The sequence below is a fragment of the Erinaceus europaeus genome, chromosome 3, assembly GCF_950295315.1.
Source record: "Erinaceus europaeus chromosome 3, mEriEur2.1, whole genome shotgun sequence".
In the NCBI taxonomy this organism is placed as follows: domain Eukaryota; kingdom Metazoa; phylum Chordata; class Mammalia; order Eulipotyphla; family Erinaceidae; genus Erinaceus; species Erinaceus europaeus.
Genome location: NC_080164.1, coordinates 127,067,677 through 127,082,167, shown reverse-complemented (window position 1 = coordinate 127,082,167; position 14,491 = coordinate 127,067,677). Strand labels below are relative to the sequence as shown.

At 39.6% G+C, this 14,491-nt stretch overlaps 1 protein-coding gene across 2 annotated transcripts in view; it reads left to right on the top strand.

Annotated features, from left to right (window-relative positions):
* Positions 1-14,491, top strand: part of CNOT6L (CCR4-NOT transcription complex subunit 6 like) — a 74,422-nt gene that overhangs the window by 15,762 nt on the left and 44,169 nt on the right. For both annotated transcript variants that reach the window (XM_060187911.1, XM_060187912.1), the window contains exons 2-4: positions 1,854-1,975; positions 5,133-5,319; positions 10,356-10,441. In XM_060187911.1, the coding sequence (XP_060043894.1) occupies positions 1,864-1,975; positions 5,133-5,319; positions 10,356-10,441 (385 nt within the window). In that variant the 5' untranslated portion in view covers positions 1,854-1,863. The remainder of the gene's footprint in view (positions 1-1,853; positions 1,976-5,132; positions 5,320-10,355; positions 10,442-14,491) is intronic.

Here is a 14,491-nt window from a genome sequence, read left to right as displayed (position 1 = left end):
GTAGGTCTATTTTAAGTATATCCCAAGAAGCCCATGACTTTACTAATTTTTGCCTGAGTCCAGCAGCTAACATGCAGGGGGGAGGTGGTGTCAGAGTTGGAAATAGGACTAGAAAGCTGATCAGGGAAGAGTTGCTCCCAAATATGGGAAACATATATAACTATTAACTGTAAACCCCATGGATTGATCTTGGACCCATATTCGTCACAGGAGCCTGTGTAACCTCTGCATCCCTGTAGATCTGAGCTTGCCTTCTGTGGTCATGGCCTAGGGACATTCTAGGCTGCACTGATTTCAGGACCCATCTTTCTCAATATGGCAGAGCCCAACCTCCCTTTGGGGAGTGGAACATTCCCTACCATTGTTGATCCACATTGAGAACAAGGTCCTATAGGGGCCCACAAAGGGGTCCATTATGTTGTTCCTGATAGAGATGACCAGTGACAGTGGAGAGAGGGATCTGTTAGAGGTCTAGGCCCATCATGTTGGTATGGGAATCCCAGGATTCTCTGACTAGGGCCCGGGAATATTTATATTTTCTGTGGTCCTGCCTTCTCTTCTGAGTGATCTCATCCCCCCCCCCCCCTGAATCGTGATGGAATTGGAGTTCAGAGCTGCCCCCCCCCCCCCGTCATTTTTCTGTAACAATTACTCCTTCTGGGCCATGGAGATAGGCATGTGTGTCTTTGCATAACCACAATACTAATAAGACTCTGAGGTCTCAGGTTTAATTCTTGACACTACTACAAGCCAGAATGGAGCAGTGTTCTAGTTTTAAAGAAAAGTGGTCATCCTTTTGTACTGATCATCCTTTTGTACTGAACTTTTCATCAGTTAAAAGGTTATTCACTGTGTTCTTGTCATGCTTTGCCTTAATTATGTTGAGCTGTGTTGTATACAGCTTTTTGAGTGTGTGTCTTTAATTTATCACAATGCAGTTGATTTTTTTTCTTTTTTCTTTTTTTTGCCTCTAGGGTTATTGCTTGTGCCTGCACTACAAATCCACTGCTCCTGGAGGCCACTTTTTCCCTTTTGTTTGCCCTTGTTTTATTGTTCTTGCTATCGTTGTTGGATAGACAGAAATTGAGAGAGGAGGGGAAGACAGGATGAGAGGAAGATAGACACCTGCAGACCTGCTTCACCACTTGTGAAGTGATGCCCTGCAGGTGGGGAACTGGGGGCTTGAACTGGGATCCTTAAATACCAGTCCTTAACCCACTGTGCTACCACCTGGCCTCACATTTGATGTCCTATGTTGTGTGCATTAGTAACTCAATCCGTTTGTTGCTGAATAGTGTTTGTCTGTTTAATAGTGTTTAAATATCAGTTTCACCATTTATGTATTTTCAGGAGTTGCTTACATATTTGAATAGTTGTGAAAACTGTTGCTACATTTACAGTGTGTATTTTTTGTGCCTAAATATCAATCAAGGAGAATAGGGATGCTTTGCTTCTTTTAGACGAGTCAGAATCCAATCGGCAAATGTGCAATCTTTTATTCTAGCATAATGTGTTAATAATCATGCTATATAACATTGCATGTTTAGGAGTTGATGTGTTATAATACGATTTTTAAAAACTCTTGGTAAAAATGGCACCTAAATGAAAGGGGAGGAGAAAATGATCAAGAACCAGTCACTGTTCACTGTGAAATCCATTGTTGCCAGTTTGCATTGTTCCATGGGCATCTGTCACCGAGGTCCTACAAGTGTAGCATACTACAGCTGTGTTTTCCTTGTGAGAACCTGTAGTAAAATGGGTAACCTGGCAAGGGATGAGAGAAAAAGAAATATAACATCCTATTTTTTTCTACAAAGCTGTATTAATTGTTGAATTTTTTTTTTTTTTAACAGACTAATAGGGATGCCAAAGGAAAAATATGATCCTCCAGATCCTCGCAGAGTTTATACCATCATGTCAGCAGAGGAGGTAGCCAATGGGAAAAAATCTCACTGGGCAGAATTAGAAATCTCGGGTGAGTGAAATAAGAATGCTTAATCCAGCAATAGTGAGCAAGACTTTGATATTGAATATTGCTATAAATAGATATGCCTTGTACATATTAAATTAAGCAAGAAAATGAATTGCTATAGTTCTCACACTCGGCTATATCAGCTACTAAATGCTCCTATTTTTTGTACCTTTATATTAATACCTTGAGCCAGATATCTGTAGTTGAGGACATTGGGAATTCAGTTTCTAAGTTAAAAAAACATTCTGTGATATAATAGATTTTGTTAGCTATTGCAGGTTAATTTAAGAGATTTTTATTTATTAATGAGAAAGATAGGAGAGAAAGAGTTAGACATAACTCTGGTACATGAACTGCCAGGGATTGAACTCAGAACCTCATGCTTGGGAGCCCAGTGCTTTTATCATCCACTTCCTGGACCACACAGATTAATTTTTGAAAACCACAATCTCTGCCATGCCAGTACTGAGGAGAGGAAACCCAGACACTATCTAGTTTATTCTAGCTAATATGTTAACTATGTGACATGATATTACATGTTTAAGGTTTGATTTTAGAATATGATTTTTAAAAACTTTTAACGGAAGGAGTCAGGCGGTAGCTCAGTGGGTTAAGTGCACATGGCGCAAAGCACAAGGACCCGAGTAAGGATCTCGGGTTGAGCCCCCTCCTCCCCACCTGCAGGGGAGTCACCTCACAAGCGGTGAAGCAGGTCTGCAGGTGTCGATCTTTCTTTCCCTCTGTCTTCCCCATCTCTCTCCACTTCTCTCTGTCCTATCCAACAATGACAATAGCAATAACAATAACAACTACAATAAAAAGGGCAACAAAGGGGAATAAATAAATAAATACAAAAACCCTTTAACAGTCTAAAAGGAAGCTTTATAAAAATACCTAACAATCTTTGAATGTGTCAAGTAAATGAAAACAAGACTAAAATTGTCTCAGACTAGAGGAAATTTTTGTAAAGTTTACAAAATGTCTTGTAAATTAGGATAATGCCTTATTTTATAAAAGCTGAGACTACAAGGGCAACAAAAAGGGAATAAATACATAAATATTTAAAAAAAGCTGAGACTTATTTATCTAGGATTATAGCAAAACACATAAAAATTAAAACTCTGAACAAGATTTTCTGAATATTGTTATTATTTTAAAATATTTATTTTTAATTTTTTAACCAGAGCACTGTTCAGCTGTGGCTTATGGTGGTGCGGCGGATTGAACCTGGGACTTTGGAGCCTCAGGCATGAGTCTGTTTGCATAACCATTATGCTATTTACCCTCCACCCCAGAGCTGGTTTCTTAATGGGATATAAAAAATGGTTTTTGGCACCAGGTGGTGGTGCACCTGATTGAGCCACCACAATTTTTGCAATGCGCAAGGATGCGGGTTCAAGCCCTTGGTCCCCACCTGCAGGGGGAAAGCTTTGTGAGTGGTGAAGCAGTGCTGCACGTGTCTCTCTGTCTCTCTCCCTATCACCCCCTTCCCTCTTGATTTCTGGTTGTTCTTATCCAATAAATAAAAACAGGTCTGAGTTTCTATCCCCCAACTCAGTCTTTCCCTCAATTTCTTTTTTCTTTTTAAAAGTTTTTTTAATTATATTTATTTTCCCTTTTGTTTCCCTTGTTTTTTATTGTTGGAGTTGTTGTTGTTGATGTCATCGTTGTTGGATAGGACAGAGAAATAGAGGAGGGGAAGACAGAGGGAGAGAAAGACAGACACCTACAGACCTGCTTCACTGCCTGTGAAGGGACTTTCTGAAGGTGGGGAGCCGGGGGCTCGAACCGGGTTCCTTACTGCAGCCCCTGAGTTTCACACCACCTGCGCTTAACCTGCTGCGCTACCGCCCGACTCCCTTTCCCTCAATTTCTGTCCTATCCAATAACAATAACAGCAACAACAATGGAAAAAATGGCCACCAGGAGCAGTGGATTCATAGTGCTGGCAACCAGCCCCAGTGATAAACCTGGAGGCAAAAATAAAAGGTTTTCTTGGTAGCTGATCTAAGGTTTGTTCTAATTCATAGTAATTACTTTAGTCTACTTTGAATTTATAGACGAATTCAGATCCTCAATATACACAAACCTTGTGGGGGTTATGTGGTGATGCACATGGTCGAGTATACCTGTTACCTTACCGTGCTCAAGGATCCTACTCACACCCCCCCCCACACACCTGTACGGGGAAAACTTCACAAGTGGTGAAGCTGGGCTGCAGGTGTCTTATCTCCCTATCTCTCTTCCCTCTTGATTTCTGTCTGAATAAATATTAAATATATTTTATTTAAAAATAATAAATATTAAAAGTATTTTAAAATACATAAACCTTGCACTATTTTATTTTTAAAAAGTATTTACGTATTTTGGATAGAGACTTGAGAAATTGAGGGAGAAGAGCCCTACAAGGGAAGGGAGAGCGATGCAGCACTACTTCACCACTCTTGAAGCTGCCTTTCTGTAGGTGACTTAACCCAGAGTCCTTGCAAACTGTAATTTGTGTAGTTAACCAGGTGTTTTACCATCAGTCTTTCCTTTTGCTATCTTCATGCAGTGTATTAGAACTGTTTTTTTAATTGTTGGTCATTGTTGTTGGATAAGACAGAGAAATGGAGAGAGAAGGGCAAGACGGGGAGAGAAAGGTTAATAACCTGCAGACCTGCTTTACTGCTTGTGAAGCAACCCCCCTGCAGGTGGGGAGCCGGGGGCTCCAACCAGGATTTATGCGGTCCTTATGCTTTGCGCCACCTGCACTACCACCCGATTCCCAGAATTGTTTTTGTTAAAGGAGCATACCTTAGAAAAAAACAATTGAGACTATTCTGCTACAGAAGCTCAGTTCGATCCCACACTTTCTCCTTGAGACATCATAAGATCACTCTTAACTCTTAAGTATTAGTGTTCTCATTATGCCACATCTCATTAGCACATGGACAGCCCTTGAGAAAGAATAGTTGTCAGGTAAAAGTGACTTGAAATTAAAGATGGACCCTAGGCATTTTTGGAAGCAAACAAATGGAATTAAATACAAAATTAAAAATCTTAAAGATGTATTTATATAAACATGCCTTAATTTTGCATAGTCTTTTACCTCTTTTTAGTCCTTGTTTAGTGTTTGTCTTAGACTTGAGAGTTTAATGCTTACTATTTTGATTTTTAGGTAGAGTGCGGAGTTTAAGTACATCACTTTGGTCATTGACACACTTGACAGCGCTGCACCTAAATGACAATTACCTTAGTCGCATTCCACCTGATATTGCCAAGCTTCATAATCTGGTTTACCTGGATCTGTCATCCAATAAACTCAGAAGTTTACCAGCAGAACTAGGAAACATGGTGTCTCTCAGGTGAGTAAATATGATAGATGACTCACTATATTTAGTCCCAAATTTGCCAAATGAAAAGATTATGGGACGTTACTCATACAGGATTTCCGTGTATGAGAAAATCACCGGATATTAACTGGTAAAGCAAGTGCTTAAGTTGGTGTCTATCAAACATTTCTTCCTTTAAATTTAATGTGTGCTTGTAGTAGTAGTCTTTTCTGACAGGTTTGAATTGGACTGGGGCTAAGTCTCACTTTAGGCTCAAAGGGGTTAACTGCTGTCATTTAGAATGTTCATAAGTTGTTGGGAAAGGCTTGATTTTTTTTTTTTTTTAAATACTGTGTTTTTAATGAGAGAGAGACAGAAAGAAACCCTGACCAGAGCACTGGTCAGCTTGGTCTATAGTGATAGGGATTGAGCCAGAGCCTCAGATATGGAAGTCTTCAGTGTAACCATTATGCTGCCTCCCTGTCACAATATGATTAAATAAAACTTTATAAAAATTTATTTATTAAATAAATGAATACCTTTTATTTAATAATTGTTTAATAGGGCAGGGTATACATTTATATCATTGTTCCCTAAAGAAATCATAAAGTCCTGTCATATTTATTTCTAGTTCAAGACCTCTTCAAAAATTTCTTCATAGAAGAAAAATGTTAAGACTATTATGGCTTATGTAAATATTCCCAGTGAAAAACAAGGATTACTCTTGTACTTTGAGTAATAATTAAAAAAAAATTCTTTAACTTTTTTTTTTTTTTGTTTTAGAATCTTGTTCTTACCCTTTCCTTACTATATGCTTTATTTATGTTGGTGCTGGAGATTGAAATTAGAACCTTTGCCTCAGGCATGAAAGTTTTCTTTTTTTCTTCTTTTAAATATTTTTCCCTTTTTTTGACCTTTTTATCGTTTTAGTTATTGTTATTGATGTTGCTCTTGTAAGATAGAACAGAGAAATGAAGAGAGGAGGGGAAGACGGGGAGAGATAAGACACCTGCAGACCTGCTTCACCACCTTTGAAGCGACTCCCCTGCATATGGGGAGCTGCAGGCTCGAACTGGGATTCATTTTTTAAAAGAGACTTTATTTATGAGAAAGATAGGAGAAAGAGCCAGACATTACTCTGGCACACATGTGCTGCCAGGGATCGAACTTCGGACCTCACGCTTGAGAGTCCAAAGCTTTATCACGGCGCCACCTCCTGGACCACTGAACTGGGATTCTTAGGCTGGTCCTTGCGGTTTTGCACCACGTGTGCCTAACCCACTGCATTATGAAACTCCCATGAAAGTTTTCTTAACCTGTTGATTCTTTTAAAAACAAGAAAAACTAAACCTTTTTTTTGGTTATTTAATGAGTGTGGCTTGCTTCTTCGTCCTCAACATTTCACAAATTAGACTTTTGTCTGTACTGTCTGTGCTTTATTTAATGTCTGTGTTCTGTTTTAGATATCATGTATTGTAAGTCGATTGGATTATTACAGCTGTGATCAGTTATAGAAATTTGAGTGCCCTTTACATTATAACTTAATTTTTGATTCTAAAGTCTAAAAATTTTTTTACTTTGTGAATTAGAATAAATAGGATATATCTACTATCTTTCACTATTAAGAATATATCTCTGGACTGACTGGGTAGTGGCGCACCTGCTTAAGTGTATTCATTATAATGCACAAGGATGTGGGATCAAATTTTCAGACCCTACTGTCAGGGAAAAAACTTCAGCAGTGAAGCAGTGCTATGGATATTTCTTACCCTTTGTTTCTATCCCTTCCCTCCGAATTTCTGCCAAATTAATAAATAACCTTTAAAAAAGTGGCAAGAATGAAGATCACTGATTTGTAACTGATCATTTTGAGTGACAGAAACAAGGGTGGATATATTGGAAACATAAGCAATTCTTTTTTTTTTTTTTTTAATTTTTTATTAAAGAAAGGATTAATTAACAAAACCATAGGGTAGGAGGAGTACAACTCCACACAATTCCCACCGCCCAATCTCCATATCCCACCCCCTCCCCCGATAGCTTTCCCATTCTCTATCCCTCTGGGAGCATGGACCCAGGGTCATTGAGGGTTGCAGAAGGTAGAAGGTCTGGCTTCTGTAATTGCTTCCTCGCTGAACATGGGTGTTGACTGGTCGGTCCATACTCCCAGTCTGCCTCTCTCTTTCCCTAGTAGGATGGGTCTCTGGGGAAGCTGAGCTCCAGGACACATTGGTGGTGTCTTCAATCCAGGGAAGTCTGGCCGGCATCCTGATGACACCTGGAACCTGGTGACTGAAAAGAGAGTTAACATACAAAGCCAAACAAATTGTTGAGCAATCCTGGTCCCAAAGCTTGGAAAAGTGGAGAGGAAGTATTAGGGAGGTACTCACTGCAAACTCTAGTGTACTTCTGCTTTCTTACTTTGGTGCCATACTCCAAACTCAGTCAATTTCTGCTTTGCGTTTCTACTTCTTTTTTTTTTTTTTACATGCATAACATTCCCCAGATTCCCATTCAACAATACAACCCCCACTATTTCATTCATCATTTTTCATGGACCTGTATTCTCCCCACCCACCCACCCACCCCAGAGTCTTTTACTTTGGTGTAATACTCCAATTCCATTTCAGGTTCGACTTGTGTTTTCTTTTCTAATCTTGTTTTTCAACTTCGGCCTGAGAGTGAGATCATCCCATATTCATCCTTCTGTTTCTGACTTATTTCACTCAACATGATTTTTTCAAGGTCCATCCAAGATTGGCTGAAAACGGTGAAGTCACCATTTTTTACAGCTGAGTAGTATTCCATTGTGTATATATACCACAACTTGCTCAGCCACTCATCTGTTGTTGGACACCTGGGTTGCTTCCAGGTTTTGACTATTACAAATTGTGCTGCCAAGAACATATGTGTACACAGATTTTTTTTGGATAGATATGTTGTGTTCCTTAGGATATATCCCCAGGAGAGGAATTGCAGGATCATAGGGTAGTCTATCATGTCAGATATGAGAATAGCTGTTCCTGCCCTTTTTTGTGGGCCATTGGCTTGAATGATAGTTTTCCATCCTTTCACTTTAAGTCTGTGTTTGTCTTGTTGCGTTAGGTGAGTTTCCTGTAGACAACATATTGTTGGGTTGTGTTTTCTGATCCATCTTCCTACTCTGTGTCTTTTAATAGGTGAATTCAGGCCATTCACATTTATTGATATCAAAGATTGAAGATATTTTAACGCCATTCTTGTAGAGTTTTAGAGTGTTTTGATATGTGTTCTATTTGTGGTGGTCTGGTTGTTTATAGGAAACCTTTCAGAACTTCTTTCAAGGCAGGCTTGGTGATGGTTGCTTCCTTCAACTGTTGCTTGTCTGAGAAGGTTTTGATGCTTCCATCTAGTCTGAATGACAATCTAGCAGGATAGAGTATTCTTGGCTGAAAGCCTTTCTCATTGAGCACTCGATAGATATCTTGCCATTCTCTTCTGGCCTGTAGTGTTTGTATGGAGAAGTCTGCTGCTAATCTTATGGGTTTTCCTTTGTAGGTGACTCTTTGTTTTTCTCTTGCAGCCTTGAGGATCCTTTCTTTATCCTTATTCCTTTCCAATCTAAGTATGACATGTCTTGGTGTCTTTAGGTCTGGGTTAATTCTGTTTGGGACCCTCTGGGCTTCTTGAATCTTTATGTCTTTGGTGTTGTCTAGACTAGAGAAATTTTCAGCTATTATGGCCTGGAGAACGCTTTCTTCCTCCCCTTCTCTTTCTTCCTCTGGTAAGCCAATAATGCGTATATTGTTTCTTTTGAAGTCATCCCATAGGACTCTGTTGTTGTTTTCAGCATCTCTTAATCTCTTTTTGAGATCTCTTACTTCTTCTTTAGTTGTCTCTAATTCATCCTCAATCTTGCTAATTCTGTCTTCAGCCTCATTGATTCTATTCTCTCTGCCCTCTACTGCTTTCTGGAGTTCATCTATTTTGTTGCCCTGCTCTGATACTGTTTTAGCTTGTTCAGCTAGTTGCCTTCTTAGCTCAGCAATTTCAACTTTCAGCTCTCTAATAACCATGAGATTATTAGAATTTTCTTCCATATTCTCATTTGTTGTTCCTGCAGTTCTGATTACAATTTTTTCAAATTCTTTACTCACTCCTGTTATTATTTCCTTAGCTAATGTTTGGATGTTGAACTCGTTGTTTTGTGCTTCGCCCTCTGGAGGACTTTTAGCTGGACTCTTGTCCTGGTTCGAGTCTCCATTATTTTTTCTTGTTGTTTTAACCATTTTATATAAGTTAACAGTTTTTTCAATCCCTGAGTTGGAGTTCAGTGGTGTAAAAGCCTTTTTTTTTTTTTTCCCCTGTAGGCTATGGTAGCCTGAGGGCTTTTAAACTATCAATAGGCTTCTTGGCTTAATCAATGACTCCTGACCAAGAGATAAAGCAGGGTGTGGCAGAGATAATCCAGTGGTTATGCAAAGAGACTTTCACAGCCCTTTAGCTATGCCACCGAGGTATAGGTCTTCTCCTGAGTTTCCCGGTTAGATCTCTGTGCCCTGGTGTCCCTCCCTGTTGCTGCTCCAGATTCTGAGGGTAGTAGCAATGGAGACTCAGAGTTGTACTTGGTGAGTCTCTGGGGAGTCCTTTCCTCCCTTCAGCTGTCCCCTTGTTGGTGGAGCAGACTGGAGGTGGTGTCTCCACTGACAGACTGTCGAACTGTTAGCAGTCACTTAATCTCTCCTTAGGCCCCTCTCTCCTCTCTGTCACCAGCCACACGTGTTTGTACTCACGGGTGATTTACTGGGTTTCTGTGGTCATTCTAGTCCTGTCTTGTTTCGGTTCGGGTGGTCTCCTTTGGTATTCCTAGTTGATCCGGGAGAGGAGAGGAGAGGAGAGGAGAGAAAGCGATCTGCTGCTCGTAGCTCCGCCTCCGGAAGTCCATAAGCAATTCTTAATCCATTAATAAGTTATACTAGAGAATGAATAAGTTGGAGCATTGTTAACAATTATGGCAGTTGGCAAACTTTATGACACTATAGACACTTTTAGATACTTGTGTGATCTGAGATATGCTTTCTTTTTAACAGGGAATTGCTTTTAAATAACAATTTGTTACGGGTTTTGCCTTATGAACTTGGTCGGCTTTTCCAGCTGCAAACACTAGGTTTGAAAGGTAAGTGATTTTTTTTTAAGACAATAGTGTTAACATTCAGTATTAAGATATACAGAGTCTCTGAAGCCTGTTTTGGTTGTAACATAAGTAGGGTTTTAGTACTTATTGTGAGACTGATTATATGCCTCTAGAAAGAAAAGTGATTCTTTGCTCACAAATGTATCTCAGAATTTCTGCTACCTTTATTTTAAGTCTTGTATGGTGAAAAATGTTCATTTTGCTTTGGTATCATTTTACCTTTTGCTTTTTTTAAAAAATGACTTGATGTTCCTTAGAGTCCTTTTAAGCTAATATTTTAATGTTTTCCCATTGTCCTTAATTTTTTTTTTTAAAACCAGAGCACTGTTCAGCTCTGGCTTTTGGTGGTGTGGGGGATTGAACCTGGGACTTTGGAGCCTCAGGCATGAGTCTGTTTGCCATAACCATTATGCTATCTACCCTCTGAAATTTTTTTGTTTTTAAAGAATCACCTAACTTAATAGACCTTAACCTTAGTAAGGATGTACCATGTCAGCTTTGGATAGTTAGTAGAATAGTATTAACATGTTATTATAATTGAGATGAAGTATAACAATAGAGTTGTTCTAGAAAGTATAATTTTTAAATACATGTCAGCCCAAAGTGTATGTTTTCTAATCTTACTTCAATGAGTTTGGGGTAAAAGTAAGACTCTGATAAATATTGACTTGTGTAATTTTATTTTTTTTTAAGTTTTATTTATTTTCCCTTTTTTGCCTTGTTTTTATTGTTCTAGTTATTGTTATTGATGTCATCATTGTTAGATAGGACAGAGAAATGGAGAGAGGAGGGGAAGACAATGGGAGAGAGAAAGATAGACACCTGCAGACCTGCTTCACCACTTGTGAAGCTACCACCCTGCAGGTCGGGAGCCGGGGACTCGAACCAGCATCCTTATGCCGGTCCTTATGCTTTGCGTCACATGTGCTTAACCCGCCTAACTCCCATTTAATTTTATTTTATGGTATAGTATAGGAAGAAATACTTACTTTTGTTTAGAGGACTAAATAAATATAGGTGTACCGTTAAATATTCCCCCCCTTTTTCTTTTTTCTTTTTTTAATTTAGTTTTTATTTAAGAAAGGATAAATTAACAAAAACATAGGGTAGAAGGGGTACAACTCCACACAATTCCCACCACCCAATCTCCATATCCCATCCCCTCCCCTGATAGCTTTCCCATTCTCTACCCCTCTGGGAGCATGGACCCAGGGTCATTGTGGGTTGCAGAAGGTGGAAGGTCTGGCTTCTGTAATTTCTTCCCCGCTGAACATGGGCATTGACTGGTCGGTCCATACTCCCAGTCTGCCTCTCGCTTTCCCTAGTAGGGTGGGTCTCTGGGGAAGCGGAGCTCCAGGACACATTGGTGGGGTCTTCAGTCCAGGGAAGCCTGGCCGGCATCCTGATGGCATCTGGAACCTGGTGGCTGAAAAGAGAGTTAACATACAGAGCCAAACATTGTTGAGCAATCATGGACCCAAAGGTTGGAATAGTGGAGAGGAAGTGTTGGGGGGGGGGTACTCACTGCAAACTCTAGTGTACTTCTGCTTTCAGGTATATATTTTGCACTTGTTTATGGATACGTGTGAACATATGCTCTCTCTCACAGAACCTGGAGTATATCTGGGCTTTGGGATTTTGTTAGAAAGTGATCCACCTGGGATGGAATTAGAGAATGCTATGAAATGAAAGGTCTCACCTGAGTAATGAAGCTGAAGGGTTGTCATTCCACACGTGAAGTCTCTGGACAGTCTGAGCTGAAGCATGTTGAGGTGGCAATCCTTGTGTTGGTTAGGTTGCAATTGGCTGATGCAATATTATTTGATATGGATTGGGAGAGGCATGCGGGAAAGTGGGCCCTATCCTAAGGTTCCAGGACTGGGAGAAATATAGGCTCTGTAGTGGAGATGTGAGGTTCCTGCTGTCTTAGGGTTCAAATAGACAATCGATAGTTAATATTATCATCACATTATTTGGTAATTGGGTTAACTTTGAAAAGTCCTTTTGTTAGGGTTTGCTGTATAATACCCAGTATCTTGTAAGTAGCTGTGCCACTGGTTGCTTCTGATCTACTTGGTCTAGGCCTTTGAGAGAGTCCGCATATCAAATACGCAGCCTATATATTAAAAAGACTCAGTCTGTGTTTTAAAAACTTCGAGACATACAATTAATTTTTCCCCTCTCATATTAATTAACTAGTGATTTATATGACTACACTTTACTAGGAGTGTACATAAACACCATTCCCACCGCCAAAAGACTGTGTCCCATCCCACCACCCCACCGGCCCAGGAAGCTGCATGTCTACCCCTCACCACAGGGTTTTTACTTTGGTGCCCTACTTTCAATTTAGTCAGGTCCTGCTTTTAGTTTCCCTTTCAGATCTTCTTCTTCAACTTCTGTTGATGAGTGGGATCATTCCATACTCATCTTTATCTTTCTGACTTAGCTCACTTAACATAATTCCTTCTAGCTCTGTCCAAGATGGGTCAGAGAAGGTGGGTTCATTGTTCTTGATAGCTATATAGTATTCCATTGTGTATGTATACCACAGCTTTCTCAGCCACTTATCTGTTGTTGGGCACCTGGGTTGCTTCCAGGTTTTAGCTATTATGAATTGTGCTGCTATGAACATAGGAGTACACACCTCTTTTTGGTTGGGTGTTATGGAGTCCTTGGGGTATAACCCCAGGAGAGGAATTACTGGATCATATGGAAGGTCCATGTCTAGCTTTGTGAGAGTTTTCCAGACTGCTCTCCACAGAGGCTGTACCAATTTACATTCCCACCAGCAGTGCAAAAGGGTTCCTCTGTCCCCACAGCCTCTCCAGCATTTGTTGCTGCTGTCCTTTTTGATGTATGCCATTCTTACAGGAGTGAGGTATTATTTCAATGTTGTCTTAATTTGCATTTCTCTGACAATCAGTGACCTAGAGCAGTTTTTCATACGTTTGTTAAGCCTTTTGGATCTCCTCTGAGGTGAATGTTTTATTCATGTCCTCTGCCCATTTTTGAATTTGCTTTTTTGGTGCTAAGTTTGCTGAGCTCTTTATATATTTTGGTGATTAGTTTCTTGTCTGATGTATGGCATATGAAGATCTTCTCCCATTCTGTGAGGGGTCTCTTTGTTTGTTTAATAGTTTCTTTGAATGTGCAGAAGCTTTTCAATTTGATGTAGTCCCATTGGTTTGTTTCTGCTTTAGTTTTTCTTGCAATTGGGTTTATTTCATCAAAGATGTCCTTGAGGTGTAGGTGGGAAACTGTTTTACCAATGTTTTCCTCTAAGTATTTGATTGTTTCTGGTCTAACATCCAGGTCTTTGATCCATTTGGAGTTGATTTTTGTTTCTGGTGAGATAAAGTGGTTCAATTCATTCTTCATGTTTCAACCCAGTTTTCCCAGCACCATTTACTGAAGAGAGCCTCCTTCTTCCATTTCATGCTTTGGGCCCCCTTATCAAAGATTAGATGCCCATAGGTGTGGGGCCCCTTTTTCTTTTTCTTTTCCCACCAGAGCACTGCTCAGCACTGGCTTCTGGTACTGCAGGGACTTGCAACTTTGAAGCCTTTGCATAACCATTATACTATCTCTACCTTTGCAACATTTCTGTTCTGTGCTTGTGATTATAGCTGAAAGCTTTGTAAAGTATTAAGCATTTTAAGGTATATACTTTTGTATTTTCTGCTTCCATGAATGATTGTTTACACTGGCTTATGTCATATAGTGTGACATTTGTTTAAGAATTAAACTTGAAAATAAAAATAGAAAAAGTGCTGACATGACTAGTTGAAATGTTTTGGCATTATACAGCTGACCCTTCATAGATTTGATTATATAAATTATGTAGTTCTCATGCTTTTTGACTTTTTAAGTTTGATTTATCATATTAAGTTGATAGAGAGGGAGGGATACTTATATCTAAAATATTTTTTTTAAGTAGTAACTGAGGGCATTTGAAATTTAGCTATTAGGGATTCGGGCTGTAGCGCAGCCGGTTAAGCACAGGTGGTGCAACGCACAAGGACTGGCATA